We start from the raw sequence: 16,600 nt of genomic DNA on the forward strand, positions 1-16,600 counted from the left end.
TAATTTATTTAATCCGACATGACAATATTGATATGTTCTCTTGTTCTTTCTCTTTTCAAATTTTATAGTTTTGCTTTTAAATGCCGATATACTTTCACGTCTTTATCGATTGTGCATTTTTGTTGTCGCGCAACGAAAGCGGCACAGAGAGAGAAAGAGACGGGCATTTGCATAGGTACCTACGCATTTGCATACGCGTCACGCAAAGAGACTTAAGGTTAAGTTAGGTGGATTTAAAAGGTTTGTGAGAGAATAATCGTCGAAAGTGGAGCGGTTCCTACTCTGTAATCCTATCGCGCGACGCCGCTCCTCGGTAAGATTATTGACATTGATACGCAAATGCATCTGTCCGTGCAATATCGGTCATCGCGTCTGCACACTTGAACGCTGTGCATTGCTGCACTATGAAGAGAATCGTGGAGGGAATAGCCTTTGTCAGTACACTTAAAGTCGGTCACTCTTTCCGCTTACAAAATAAGAAACGGTCGTGCTAGAATGCATGCGTGTCGATGTGGGGCTATTGTTCATTATTGATGGGAATTAATTGTGAAATGTGATTAAATATAAAGTATTCTTATTTACGGTAAAAAGAGTTAATTAGAGTAAGAGAAAGTTTTGAGAAAAGAGTATTGAACATTTCTTATGCAATATATAAAATATTATATTTTTGTAGTATATTTATAATATATTTATAGTATTAATATATTTAATTTATATACATATAATTAAATATGCATCATTTAAAAAAAAATTAATTTTTACAATATTAATAATTAATTAAATATTACAATTAATACAATTATTACTACATTATCTTTAATTTAATATTGTAATGTTACATACAATGATACACATATAATATTAAATTAACTATTTAAGACGCATGTGTTAGAAAATAAATTTAATTATTAAACCTCAAGTTACAATTTCAAAGAAATCATACAAATAACAAAAATTTAACTTTGAATTATAATATTTGATATGTTTTAAATACATTACACAATATTTTATATAAAAATAAGAAAGATTAGCATATAAATGTCTGAAAGATCGATGAGATTGATCAAGTACGAAGCACCATCTGTTGTTATCGGAGCATTCTTTTACCCTCTGTTGTAGACAAATTCATCCCCTATACGGGGAAAAAGCTGGGCTTTTGGGTTACTGCGACACGGTCGGTAACACGGAGAATTTTCCACCAGCCCCCAATATCGTCGTCGAGGGTGGTAGAATCGAGTTTGTGCGCCCCTCGCAAGATGGCACGACGACATCCCGGAGAAACACCATGTCCAGAGCTTCGCAGACCTTCAACGAGCAGCCGGAGGAGAAATCCGATCCTGCCAAGGTAAGAAGCTACGATTGAAAAAAATATATATTTTTGCTACTTTTTATTATCACTCTAAAATAATAAGAAAGAGAGAGAGAGAGAGAGAGGGAGAGAAATACTTTGTGACAGAAAGAGAACAAAGACAACACAATAAAATTCAATTTTATAATAATAATCATATCATTTAATTGAATTTTTTTATAATGCATTTAAATGATTAGAGTATAATTTTATTAGTTTATAATTTTCTTGTCAATTATTCGCGATCTTTATAAGACTCTCTTCTTTATTGAATGAATATCAAAGGCTTCTACGGTGTCTCGAATACGAGATGAAAACTTATTGGACCCTAATCACGAGCGTTGAGTCGTAATGAGATTTGTCAGTGATGATTCCCGCGTCCTGACAAATCAGATCTGTCCAGTCTACGACTCTCGAAATTCCTTCCTCGCATCCAATCTCGTTGTTCGATCTCATGTCATTCAAACGCTCCGCTTACCGTTCGCGGAGACTCGCGGCTAACCCTTTATACCCTTCATGTTGTATTCATTCGACGTAATTGATTTTCTCGATAGGGGAAGGGGCGACCGTAGGATTTCCATAGTAAATTGGATCGCTCTTTCTCTCTCTCTCTCTCTCTTGTCGTTAGAGTGAAAAGAAGAGAGTATTCGTCGCACGCGCGAATACGACGATTACTCCGAAATTAACGATGTTTCGCGCTTTGCGCGTAAGGTTGACAACGACGACGACGATGGTAAATCTAATGAGTTAATGAAATTTATTCGACCCTTCTCCTGCGCGCGAAGGACGATTTTATAAGGCACGTCAGATATTAAACTCTTTTGCGATGTCGTCACGTGCAATTGCATTTGCATGCGTTTAATCGAGCTTCTCTTCAATCAAGAACGTTTACGCGAACTATGATGATTTCTTCGTGAGAACTGAATTTGAATTGACAGAATTTTCATCAAATAAATTTCGATCAGTTGCACAAAAAAAAAGTAGCCGATAGTCTCTTATAAATTTTTTTATTAAATATTTTCATCATGATATAATAAAGAGAAGTAATTTATACACCGAATTTTAACCACGGTTACAAATCAGTGAAACGAATTTTATTTGCGGACATACTAAACAAATTCATGCAAAGTTAACGCATATATATATATATGTCGTATTTTATTGTATATAAAGCTTCGTTCGCTTCGGTTCAATCACTGCGAAATACAATTTTGCATCCAAAATAAATGCATCCCTAAAAAGTCACTACATATAACAATTTTATTCACAATTCAATTTGTTCGACTTTTATAACTTTTCAACAAAGTTTTGATCGAATGAAAATATTGCTTTGCAAATTCATCAGACATGATCAGACTCGTTCTGATTGAGTTTGAGATTTAAATTAAATGTTTAATTTTTCAATATGTATTTTGCATTAACAACAATTTTATGCTTTTTTTCGCCAAAAATGTCGTCAAATTTGTCTCTTCGATTAATGATCTTCTGGGATAACCTAAGTCGGGTCAGTTATGTATAGTGCGAACAGCTTTTAAAGTTACTTAAAATCTAAATATACTTTAATTTATTTTAGAATAGTTACAGTTTTAATCGTGTAATTATGTTTCTACAATTAAATTTTACTTTAATCTAATTTTATTCTTAATTTAGCCTTAATTGTTATTTTAATTTCTTAATATTTTAATTAATATCATACTAATTTATATTTTAATTGAATTCATTAACAGTGGCCAACTACCGTATCAGGTATAATTTAACTCAATTTGAGATTAAATAAATAAATAATATATCTTTATTTTATTTTAAAATTTCGAACACATTTATATAAAAATATTTTTTTATCTCTCTCTTTTTCTTTCGATAAGATTTCTAAGACTATATTATCTCGTGATCAAAGCAATGCGGACTATTCAACGTTCGATTAATATCCCGAGATAGCCTCGTGATATCTGCACTCTCATTTTGCTCACCCCACCCATTAATTATCGCTTTAAACATCTGCAGAACTCGTTTCGTCAATTTTATATCGCACGACTTATTAACAGGGCGACTCGTAATGTTTTCCGACAAGCGCACAAAGGCAGGCACGTTATTCATTCGGATAGTCATGAAAGGTTTCCGACAATGCCGACGGCCTTGAAAGAGAACTCGCCTCGAAAGAAGTTGTAGAAGCGATCAGTTACGTCCGTTTTTTTCGCATTTCCGACAATGAGCGCAACCAGACAGTTTTCGCTAATTTTTTTTCCGACCAACCCTCGGTTACATCAATCTCGTCGCGTGAATTTTTTTGTCCCTTGAGGGATCGTTTTTGTTGAATTATCGGTAAGTGGTTTCTCCGAAACTTGTTTTTGTTGTCGAGCTTACAAAAGCTTTAAAAGCACAAAATTTGTAATATATAATTAAAATTGTACAATTTAATTTTGTAATATATAATTAATATATTTCGTAATATAATTTAATTTATGAACGTTGACTCGCTTGCCTTATCGCTATCTACTAAACAGGGACGATCAATTTACAATCAGTTATCCAAATTCTTTTATTTTAATCGACTTACCTTTTTGGCGATGGAGAAAGATTAATTAGATTAACGGTGGCGTCCACTCTCGAAATTCGCCGACTCAATTATTCAAATTTATGCGAACGCGGTTTCAAATTGAATTTCGATTACGGATTTGCGAGGCGTCTCTCGTTACTTTTGTCATATTTTTGTCGCGAGCAAAAATGTTAGCTTTCAATTTGCATCATAACGTTTGAAACAGGTTCGGATAATGAGCGAGGCGTCGTCCGATAAAAGGATAGAAGCGGAAAAGTCGCGACTTTGCTTGCGCGAGCGCGACTCGGCAACCGGGAGGTTCACATAGTCAAGTTAATATGCTAATTGCCACATTGAAAGAGCCGAACTAATTGAATTAAACGATGCAAAAAGTTTTCGAAATTAGCATGAATTAGCGAAGCCGCGCGTTAGCCTCTTATTGTGGTGGACAGCCATTCAGAACACGTCCCTACGCACTCGGAAGTTACTTCGTTTAAAAGTAAATGCTTTCCTTCACCCTTACTATGCGTAACATCCTGTATTTCTGAATATCAAGATTTTTTATTTGAAAAGGATAAAGAGTTTCAGATTGAAATCATCTTTAAAGAATTAATTTAATTACGGAAATAAATTAACAAACTGCTTACGTTGACACATGAACAGTTCTTTTAGATTAGGCTTTTAAAATTTAAATGTTATTCGGCTTATCTTTTCTTCACGCATTCTTTCCCTCGTTGAATATATTCGAGAATTTCTCGCTGTCACGCGACTCGACGAGAGATTCAACGACATTTCATTGATATAGCTACATATGACAAGCACGTGACAAGCGTTACTCAGATAAGACGGATAAAAACGTATATGTTTTCCTTTTTCCTCGTACATTATTTCGATACACAATACAAGTAGTAGTACGTGGGATCGGCGAAAAAAGCTGCTAGAGACTCGTCCATATTCGGTCCTCTCAGCAAGGATGACGGCGGGATTGGCAGGTCGGATCGACTCGACGCGGCGTCCCGTGAAACGAGAGGGACACCATGGGACGCGAAGCGTCGTGTCGTGTCGTGTGTTGATACACGCGTTCTCTCCCTCTCGAATACTCGCACGATTTTCCGTCATGACGGACAGTCCTATATTGTATCCGCGAACGCGTGTTTTGAACGACAGCGATAGTACTATACGTAGTGTATGTAGGCATCGCCGACGAGTCGGCTCGTTTCGAGCCGACGAGCTCGTCGAATGAAGGCCGGAATTTCGGCTGACGAGCACCGGCCGTAACTACTAAGCAGGGACGCAACTTACTTCGCAAACTACAAGGGAATTGTATCTCTTTGCTTCAGTGTAGAAGAAATCGAAGAAAAGAAGAAGAGAGAAGTTTCTAATTTTTTTTTTTTTTTAATTTTATTTATAAATATTATATAAAAGAAATGGAAGAAAAGAAAATTTTTTAATTTTTTAATTTTATTTATAAATATCATATTATCAATTATCAAGCAAATGTCTGGCAATTTAAACAGACGAATAGATTTTTATGAAGTCTTTCCTATAATAAATAAAAAATGAGAAAAAGACACAGTAATATTGTCGTGCAGCCTATAGTTGTTTTTACGCCGAGTTTGACGATTAAAATTTTATTCTTCCAACACATTCGAGTGGTGTAAAATAACAGCTCGTAATTCAATGTTAACGGAAATATCCCCCGCATCGGTAGGCTTTGTGTAAAAGGTGATTTTGTGAAAATTGCAGTTGCAATATTTGTCGCTGCAACTGCAGCATGCGCGTTCGCGCGAATGCACGCGTGGCGTCGTCGGTTTTATCGCCCTGCGGGCGGTTGCTATTGTTTCATTTGCCACGTCGCGCGATCATCGCTACAAAAATATGACGCCCGCCGTCGCCGTTTTGTCGCTATATGGTTGCACATGACATGCCGAGGGGATGGATTAGTCCTTCGACACACTCGGGGTTTCATAACGCGTTGAGTTAACACCGGGGGAACCGCGTTTCCAGTCTGCTAATATTTTGCGCTAAAAATTTTAGAGGGTTAAAATGGTCGATGATTGTGTGTGCGTGTGTGCGAATGTGCAGTAATAATCGAACTAGTTTAAAAAAAAATTGATATAGTATTTATATGGCTCGCATATATTAAAATTAAATTCGAATAAGTAATCGTAATTTGTTATATCAAAGTAAACATGTTATCGAATTATCTGATTGTTTTACGATGCGTATTTATTGTCATGAAACATTTCTGAAAACCGACATATCTCGTGGCAATTCCACATCATTTTCATGGATCATAAATATTGTACAATCACATGGCGCATTATTCATAATACTGGTCTTACACGTGACGTCTTCAAAAAACGGAAGCACGCTCAGCCGTGCAATGCGTCATTAATATCTCTCCGCAGAAATCGCGGTCTTACGCAATTACAGTGCACGAATGCAATTAGAAATCCCAGCAAATCATGCGATTTGCTATGTACGTGTGCTACAAGGATTTATGCATAATTAATATTTTAAGTAGGCATTTAAATGGCGCCCTGTAGCGCCACGTAATTGAACATTTATATGCTTGTCATATAGAACTTTTGAAATACTCCGTACAATTCTTTGCAAAAGAAACACAAGTTAGTTAGTCGAGTTAATAGTTACGAAGGAAGGAGATTCGAGAAAGAGAGAGAGAGAGAGAAAGAGAAAAAGGTTTAATTGAAATTTGAAATATTGATGACTATCAGACTTGGCGACACTAATAGTGCCACATGTCATTTTTATGGTAAAACGACTGCTTGTTTTGGAGAATAAAAAGCTTTTCTACATGCTGTAAAATCATATTATTAGATTAGATAAAATCTTAAATCCCTTTTACTAAGCACTCAAGATATATCATTGTCAGTACGTTATATGATGGATGATACCGCATTAAGGTAATATATAATCCATGTGCTTTTAATTAATTATGCATCATTCTTCATTCATTTCCTTCGCTTATAGATATCTTGAAACAGTTTTCATTTACATCTTAAATTTAGACGCAACTTTCACATAATGAAAAACTATTATTTGTAACACGCGGAATGTCTTTTTTTCTAACATTAATTATCTCGACAATTTATTGAAAAGAAAAGTTTAATAAATAATCTTCTCATCGCAATTATGGTCCATTTCTTAGTAAATTTCTAATGATTTGCAAACGTCGAAAATTATTGACATTTCACCCTCGCGAATGGAAACTCGATTTTCATATCTATGGAAACGAAGCGTGAAAGTTTCCAGACATCCCTCACACACGACGAATCGGTATTGCTTCTACCGTCATGTTCCACAGGGGGAGAACGAATTAATTATTATATAGAAATTACCGAATGGATGGGATAGAGACTTCGCGATGAGAGGTAAATCTTATCGGCTCGCTTTCCAATTAGCGTGCGCGCGTGCGAAAATCTTCGATTAATCAAAGTGCGGTAAAGTATACGCAGTGTTTTTTCCGTGCTCCCTCGCTAAGGCCATTGTTCTCGTTAATTAGTGCGCGACGTACGTGCATAATTGCCGAGAGTTTATTCGCGACTAATTATAAACCCCTAATTAGCTAGCCGCGAGACGTGCTCTCATTGACAGCATGTAATCGTGCGACAATTCCGGTGTTAACATCAGTACGGAATTGTGATAACATCAATGGCGAAATCGACACCTTTCCTTTCCTCGGATTTAAAGAAAAAATATATATATTTTTTTTAATAAATATATATTAATAAAATATAATTAATATATATTAATAATAAATATATATTAATAAAATTTATTCAATTCAAAAGGCATGAATACTGTGTATGAGACGTAGAAATTTGTTGAAAAATGTTTGAGCAAGAAGGCAATATAGGAAGACGACATTTGCTGTACAAATAAATTTGTAATATCGAATTTTTCATGTATTTTTATTTGGAAGTAAATTTTAAATTGCTTTTGTTAATAAACCGAGTTTAAAAATAGAAATGTGTGTGTGAATCTATGGTATAATAATTTCTGCACAAATTATTGAATGGATATACGTTTGATTAAAATTTAATCGGCAAAATCCATCAAGTTTAAGATACTACATTAACGAAACATTTGAAACAAAATTTAATATAGCATTAGAAAGAAAGAATTTTATAATATTTCTAAATTTCTAAATTTGTTTTTGTCATAAACATATTATTATTTCGTAAAAACTTATAAATAATTAATAGTTTTACCTTTATTCTCTCTATAAAGAATTATAAAATTATATAAAATAAAAGCAAAATCCTTACTATTTATTTCGAAATAATACACCAGCTTTACACACACTATTCCGTCTCATTTGTTTGCACAAATACGGCTGTGCCAGCTTGATAGACGTAGATTTCAGTCAATTTGCAACGAGTCGAGGAGTGTCACCCGGATGCTGAAGAACGAGGCGCGCTGAAATATCAGCTTTAAAACGGACATTTACGCGACACTCGTACGCGTCGCGCAAACTCGCCATCATCGTCGTCACCGTCGCCATGCCCCGTCGTAATGCATAGTTATGCCTACATTTATAACCCCTTAACCACCTGCCGGATCCGCGACTCGTAAACGTGACGAGAAAACGTCAAAGTGTTCCACGTCGATGAATCCGAAAACTCCTCTTCACGGGGGATAATTTGTGTGTCGCTCGCGCCGTTAATCTCGCGCGTAATATTCATTAAACGCGCGAGCATGGACGTGCTTAGCTAATTAGCGATGCAGTTAGCGATTCCGTATCGCTACGCAGCCCCAACTACTAGATGGGGAGAAAAAGAGTTAACGATGCCCCCCGACGCCAAGCTAGTTCAGTCAAGTAGTCGGCCCTTACGACGTAAACTATAATTAACCTAAACGGTGGAACGCCGGGTTCAGGAGCTAACAACTTTGTCGATCTGGAAAGATTATTATCAGGATTATTACCAGAGCTATCAGAATTAGCATCTTTCTGCTTTTTCTTCACAGTTACTTCCCCAAAGATTTTATTTTCCAAATCTCGTTAATTATTCGAAAAAAAAAAAAAATAATATACACGTTATTTTATTAAAATAAAAAACTAAATGAATTTTATTGCAAAGTTACTGCAGTTTGCTTCCTTTCTCAACAAATAATTATATTATTGTTCACATTGTATTGAGATAAAATGTGGAAACTCATTGTCAGTATGAATTGAAACTACTTGACCTTCCCGAATGAATAATCATCTCATGTCGTACGATTTTTTTCAGATTGTATTTTAATTATAATGATGTAACGCAATGCGAATCGGAGAAGGCGTTGCTTGAATTTCCATTGCAATCAAAATCATCGCGCGAAGTAACGAGTAGATAACCGCACAAGATAATCAGTCCATTTATGAAAGCGTGGAAAATATATTATTCCGAGGAACGAATTTAATTACCCATTATATAACGGGAAAGCTAAAAATAGTATTGCACACATAACTCATAAATTTTTCGCAGGATCTATTCTTTTGTGTAGATTGCATAACATTATTATCGCAAATATTTTGCAGTTAAATTATATTTGATATGATCTGTTTAGTAATTTACAGCCAAAATATCTTTTAATCAAATCTGTTTTCATGATCGAAACAGAGACGAGATATATATATATATATATATATATATATATATATATATATATATATTATCCCCGTTCGATTCGATTATTTCTATTTTAGAGTTAATAACACCACAGTGTACATACGCACAATGTTATTATCAAATTTATTAAACAGCGCGTCATACGCACAGACGTTGCTGATAGCGGGCATTTTGCAATTAAATCGCGGATGCAAACGTAATCGGCGACGGACAGTCGTGGGATCGATTAAAAACAACAGCGCAGAGAATTATCTCCAATTATTTCGGCACGGTCAAAATAACAGCGTTACGCACCGCGTCGCGTTGAATTTTATAGGTGGAATTGCATTGCGGTACCGATGCAACTTCACATTCACCATTGCACATTCGAGCGTCTCCGATGGCAGTGCATTTCCTGTCTAGCATTTACCGTGTATCGTTTAATACGTTAATTAATAATTGGCGTTTTTATTCACGCACTCAATATGGAGTAACAAATGTCGATATTATATACCGGAAATATCGATAATTTATCATACATACAATACCAGTAATTGCTACTCTTAATTAAGAATGCCGCTGCAACGGTGACTTAATAATAACCCATGCGTATATAATTAATGTAAAAATATATATGGGGTATCTCTCTTTCTCTAAATCTTTATTTTTATATAACTCTTCCGGCTTTTATTCCCAATTACTAAATAGTACAAAAGGGCCTAATGACTAAAAGCCCGGATACAGCGATTATTGACGAAACTCGCGGTCTCAGGGGTGCATGAACGTCCAACTGACGAAACGCCATTTATCATACTTAGTGCAACGGCTTACGATCCGGGCTAATATCCCATGAAAAGCAGTCGCTCGAATGAAAGTTCGGAAATTAATCGCGGTTGAAAGGACGAGCTTTATATACGGAAGTTAGCTTAATAGATTAGATTGAAAGCGAAATGATGTAATTACTTTGTTATTATTATACAATGCCCATAAGTATATAATGCGTTATGAAAAAAATTATATCTTTTCTATCTGTTCCGCATTAAGATGCATTTCATAAAATAGTGTGAAATTTCATATTATTATTCTCAAGAATTATATCAATATTATTTGATTTTTTAAGACTATTATAATGACAACCGTGTATATATTAATTTATATCGCGATTCAACTACTGTAATAAGAATAATTTTAATCTATTTTTAAAGAAAATAAAAACATTTTATATATATTATATTATATATCCAAGTATATATATAGCTTCTCTCTCTCTCTCTCTCTCTCTCTCTCTCTCTCTCTCTCTCTCTCTTTAATTTTATAAGGAGTTACGTTAAATACATTTTACGTCTTAAACAGATATTAATAGTTTTGCTCAGAATACTGATACATTTTATATCGTAAGTGGCAGCATTTACGCGAATGGTGGCTGTTAATTAGCTACCATCTCGTTTCCTGGAAACCGGTATCACGTAGGTAGCCGATCGCGGATGAAGAGCGGAGGGTGGCATCTCGGGATCGATACGGCCCTGAGGGGGAAACCAAGACGTATGTAGCCGATTGTGAGAGAGCAACTGCCTCGGGTCGTACAGGTGGTCGGCTAATAATAGCTCATACATATATACATACGCGTAGAAGCGAGCTAGTACGGTATCTGACTAGCTGACGTGGTGTCTCTATGGAACGCGCGAGCAAGATTTCGCTCGGCAAATGTTAATGCGCGCAGTTAACGCGAACAGCCCGTAGAAATTTCCATTATCTATTAATGGCGTCATTAGTCAATCAGTCTGGAAAGCGCTATCATGCCTATTAGAGGAGCCGCTGAGCGGAATAGGAATATAACTCACGAACAGAATAAAAAGATTAATTTTTTCATGCTTATCACATCGCAACAGACGGAAATTTTAAACATAAATATATTTGATGATTATTTACTGTCGCATTGATAATTAAGTAGATAAATTATATTTATGACATTTTACTTAATCTTTCGCGCGTTAGTCTAATTTGATTTTTTACGTTCTTGTTAGATATTTCTCTTTTTTTTCTCATATTTAATTCTTTAATTTAGCTTTATATTTTTTTCGTATCGAAAAGGGAGAAAGATTCAAGTTTATTAACAGTTATTGAATTTCTTATATCGGAAAGCGAGATAAAAAAAAAAAATACACGAAAATAAACGTTTCCCTGGCAAATTTTCGACCGCCCTTTTTGCAATTACTGGATGGAATGCGTTTCGAGCACTTTGGCGCCCACTCGAATATAACGACCGGTATATAGTTTGGCAGCAACAGACGTAATTACTCGACCCTTTGAGGTTTCGGACCCCTGTCGAAGAGGCCGATATTAGTAGGATCGTAAACCCGAATTGAAGCCCCACGTATAACGCCCTCGCGCTCTCTTTGGCCCTTATTGTATGTTACTCGTATAACAACGAGGCACAACGAGGTTGCGTTTTCGACTGTTTGTCAAAAATTTCCGCCGAAAAATTGTGTAGCTGCTGTTAACGCAACAGGGCGTTACGGTATCGCGTGTCGTTGCAAAATTTCCGAGCGTGAGATTCATGGAAAGCGCCAGTCGCTCGTGACACGACCTATCAGCGGTATTACACGATAATTGCGATTATTACGGCGGGTTGTATTGTTAGTCGTGACCCTAAAGTGCATAATTACGGAAACAAGTGCTTGGTATAATCGCGTTGGTAGAAATAAAGCGCGGATCCGCCAGGATAATTTACAGGAAGTTTCTCAATGTATAATATTATAGATGAGAGATCCTGAGAATTACTCATTATATTTTACACACACGGTGTTAGATTTATGAAGAAATAAAAAAATTTTAATTAATGTAAAATAAATAGAAAGTTTAATTTAATGCAGAAGAGACTTCTAACACACTTTATGATATTTTCAGATATTTTATTGACTTGATTTTCTCTTTATAAAAATTAATTTACATAAATTATTTATATCTTTTATACTTTTTTACTTTTTAATCATATTACATACCATTTCCTATTAAGCCACAAATATAAATTTTTACCAAGCATCTAATTTATCGAAGAACATGACATAAAGCATCCAATCCATTCATTAGTTGCCTTTCGGAATGTCCATTCAATTAATCATAAGCGATTTCCTGAGTCGCGAAAATGGCGAGAGCTTTGCCAACTTGAAAGTCGTCTCTTCAAATGGCGAGACAGGTGATGCAGGAAAGTTAACATAAGTTCTCCTTTTTCACGGGCAATCAGTGGAAGACTGGTTTCCAGGTGCGCGACATGTATATAGAATGTTCAAGAGTAAACGCTGGCTTTATTACTCTTTCAATTTTATCAATATTTTATTTTCGAAAAAAATTGTGAGTATGTATTTCTAACATTCTTTTTATTTTTTCATCCATTTAATGTTAAACATTAATCTGCAATTACACGTATTGAAATTACATCGAAATAAAATACACTTAAAAATATAAACAACGAGAACAAGTTTCCTCTTACATATATATATATATATATATACTTTTTCAACTAATTTCCAGAAAATTTAATTCAAATAAATTTTTTTTTAGTTACTTTAGAAATTATTAATATTTTGATATCTTTGTTGAGATACAATAGACTTTTAGATCCAAGAGAATTCGCGAGTGAAAGCAATGCTATTAAATATCCCGTGACACTTGGCATAAAGTGCAGGAAGTCGGGAACCTGTTGCGGACCACACTTAACACCTATTTTTAACGGAGTTCTCGAGTTACCGCATGCCGATCGTAATCGATTGTGCGCTCGATTCGAGGCCGATTATTTGATTTGCGAACGACCTCGCGTTATGAAATGAGCATTATTCGCGATTAGTCACAGTCGTAGAAATCGATCCAGTTGTAGATGCCGATTACCTTTGTTGCAATCGTCGAAACTTTACAGGATATCCAATCAATTTTAATAAAATGTTAACAGCCCGACATGCTATTAACATGAATATAAAATTCATTAGAAATTTATTTGGGTATAAATATTGAAGGAAAAGTTAAATATAAATTAATTATAACGACGATGTCACACCAGACTTTGAAATTAATTATCTATAAAATATAAATGCGCTTTGTTTATTATTTCTTCAAATATTGTAACATATATATTAAAATTAATGAAATAATATTGAAATTCGATGTCGGGTGGTAATTTTAACTGAACAAAAGCGCGACATCTCATTTTGCGCGATGTAATTGAAACATGTAAAGCAACACGACGCGACACACGCGGAAGAGACGGAACGACAGAACGAGATATGTACGCTCCGTCGTATTCAGGTCCCGCTGAATCGTCCACATCTGCCGGACGATATTTCCTCGTTAGGTGTCTCCCCGGTGACGTGTAAAAAGCAGCAGATATCCGCTGGTTATACTACGGGCGTCCTGCAATCCTTTAGGATGTTCAACAGGATGAGGGCGTGCGGCGTAATTATTGTTAATTAACATTTATGGAGACACGTACAGGCTTTTTAGTATCTCTCGGTGATAGACGGACGAGCTGCCATCGCGATCCATCGCGAAGCCGTCGGCTCTATCTGTTAACGATAAAAAGCAGCCATAATGATGTAAATTTCACGTTTTTTAATATTTTTTATTCGCTGATGAAAATGTACATAATTAATAATGTGTATCAAGATAGGCGGCGTTAATTATTTACATCGTCTGCCTGAAGATATATAACCGTCGAGCTCAAATAAAATCACCCAAAGATAAACACCGTGAAACGTCCGAAGCAGCTTCGGTTATCTGCAAAAATCACGATACCAAAGTAAAGTATAAGCATCGACAAGTATACGCCTCGGGGAAGCGATCTTAATTACCGGCTTCTCGTTTTATCATGATCGTCTGTTATCTCGTGACTTGCTACTACTTCTGTAGCACCAACATTTTGTTGAAAACAAGCCCTGTCGTGGTAACTCTACGTGGTAGTTCTTCTCGCAAACAAGCGAGCGCCTTTGATCTCTCTCTCTCTCTCTCTCTCTCTCTCTTTCTCTCTCTTCTCGCCGTTTTGTTTAAAATGGAGATAATCTCAATCGAGGTATGTAGTCGACGGAGAACAATAGTCCCGACTTGTTCGCGCGGTGACGGTCCCCATCCTTCTCTACAGCGAGATCAAAGATCGCATCAGCTCTCCGTACCGTGGATGTTTTTTACCGAAGAAGAGGACGGGGGTGGAAAAACCTTTTCTACTGACAAGAGAGCCATGGCGCCCTCTTTTAACCAGGCCACCGAATTTCCATAAATCTACCCTCGGTTCCTTTAACACCCCCGTTTCCAATCCTCGTTGTTTCCATGATGGAGGAGGCTCGGCGAATTGGCGAAGATAGGTTTAAGTTAATACGCGACACGACCCATGCTACACGTGGATCTCTCCCTCCTTGCACGAAAGAAAGACATCGATCCTGTCTGACGCGTCGTACGTCGAAACTAGAATATTCCTTTCACACTTGTTTAAGCTGTCAGACTGATTTAATATCTGACTGACTGATTGATTGAATTGAAAAGGAGCCGTCAGAGTTGTTTCTCTTCTTTGAATTAATCTTGTTAGATTCTTTATATACTTTTATTTTCTTTATTTACTCTTGAATTATTAAATTTGTTTAATTGTATAAATTTAATAAAAATTAAATTTAAAAAATTTTATAATTTCGTAAATATGTATCTTCTTTTAAGTTGGTGTTGCGGCTAAGTTTTGTAAAATAATGTTAAAAGAATAAATTTTGAATTTGATCTTTCTTTATTTAAAAAAATATAAAAAGAAAAACTTTATTACAAAAGAGTTGAAAGAGAAATATAATATACACATATTTTATTTATTATATTATATATATATATATATATATATATATATATATATATATATATATATATATATATAAATTGAATATATATATAATATGTTAAATATTTTTACAATTTATAATTATATTACATCTTTATTTTCAATATTTTTCTATTAATCTATCGTGTTTCACAGACGGTACAGGATTTCTTTTCCAAAGACTTTTAAAATTTTTATCTTACAATTTTATATCGTAATTATCGAAGAAGGAACTCATCACTGTAGAATCGCGTTGATCTCTTTACACAACCATGACAAGCAATCAAATGTCGATATTGATATCGTCTTTGATCTCCGATTGATGGTTTTAAATTTTCGCTTCGCTCAAACGTTACCGATGTCTTGTAAAAGGCTTCGGATGAGCAGACAGGAAGGCATCGATCCCGTCTGCTGGGTGCATCGTACACTAGGAATTCCGATGCCACGACTTTCTCGTCCCCGCCGTCGTTCCTCTCCCCTTGCTCTTCCGCCCGTTTTCGCTCGCGTTCTCTTCGTTTGCGCTGCAAACCGAGGGATTTACAGTCCGACGCCCTCTGCCAGAATTCATTAGTCCGTCCCCCATGTGGCATACTCCTAAAAAAGACGCCAAAGAGATTTTAATTGGCTACTTGGGCGACAGCAATAGGCGTCACGACGTCGAAAGCGCAACGACGATACGAAAAATTATATTATTATATTTGCGTTATTTTAACTCTATAAGATAATGCTTTCGTTTGGTTGATTTGATTTTTCATAATAAAGAGAAAATCATTTTAGGAAAAATTTTATCTACATATATCGTATAAAGATAGGCAATATTTACAAATTTGGAATATTATAAAATATTAAATTATTTTTTATACTGTATTTAAATATTTTTATAACAATATTTTTCGTTGAAATTATAATTTAATTAGTCTGTCTTTGAAAAGATTATAATATCTGATAATATATTATTTTACGTAGTATACTTTGTGAAAAGAGATGACATCTCTCCTACAGAGAATTGTGTTGAACAAAATTCTATTTTCCATCGAAATTCGTTTTTGACCTCATCGCCTTTAATTTACTTGAAAAGGTTAAAATGAAATTTCCTCGCATTAAGTTTCCTATAAAAATGGCGAGAGATACACTATTTCATCACGCTTGTATTACGATCGAAGCGACGGTTAAACGTCAAAGTATCGAGCGGAGGGCGGGAAGGGATGGAAAGTGCAATCGCAGCAGCGGTGCAACGGTTGGCATTTTGTGCGTCGTCGTCG

The 16,600-nt window shown here is 35.4% G+C and overlaps 1 protein-coding gene across 7 annotated transcripts in view; it reads left to right on the forward strand.

Moving 5' to 3' along the window:
- Positions 1-16,600, forward strand: part of LOC140674454 (uncharacterized) — a 199,340-nt gene that overhangs the window by 85,187 nt on the left and 97,553 nt on the right. For all 7 annotated transcript variants that reach the window (XM_072907989.1, XM_072907990.1, XM_072907987.1 and 4 more), the window contains one exon: positions 1,120-1,345. In XM_072907989.1, the coding sequence (XP_072764090.1) occupies positions 1,120-1,345 (226 nt within the window). The remainder of the gene's footprint in view (positions 1-1,119; positions 1,346-16,600) is intronic.

Source organism: Anoplolepis gracilipes, chromosome 16, assembly GCF_047496725.1.
Source record: "Anoplolepis gracilipes chromosome 16, ASM4749672v1, whole genome shotgun sequence".
Classification (NCBI taxonomy): domain Eukaryota; kingdom Metazoa; phylum Arthropoda; class Insecta; order Hymenoptera; family Formicidae; genus Anoplolepis; species Anoplolepis gracilipes.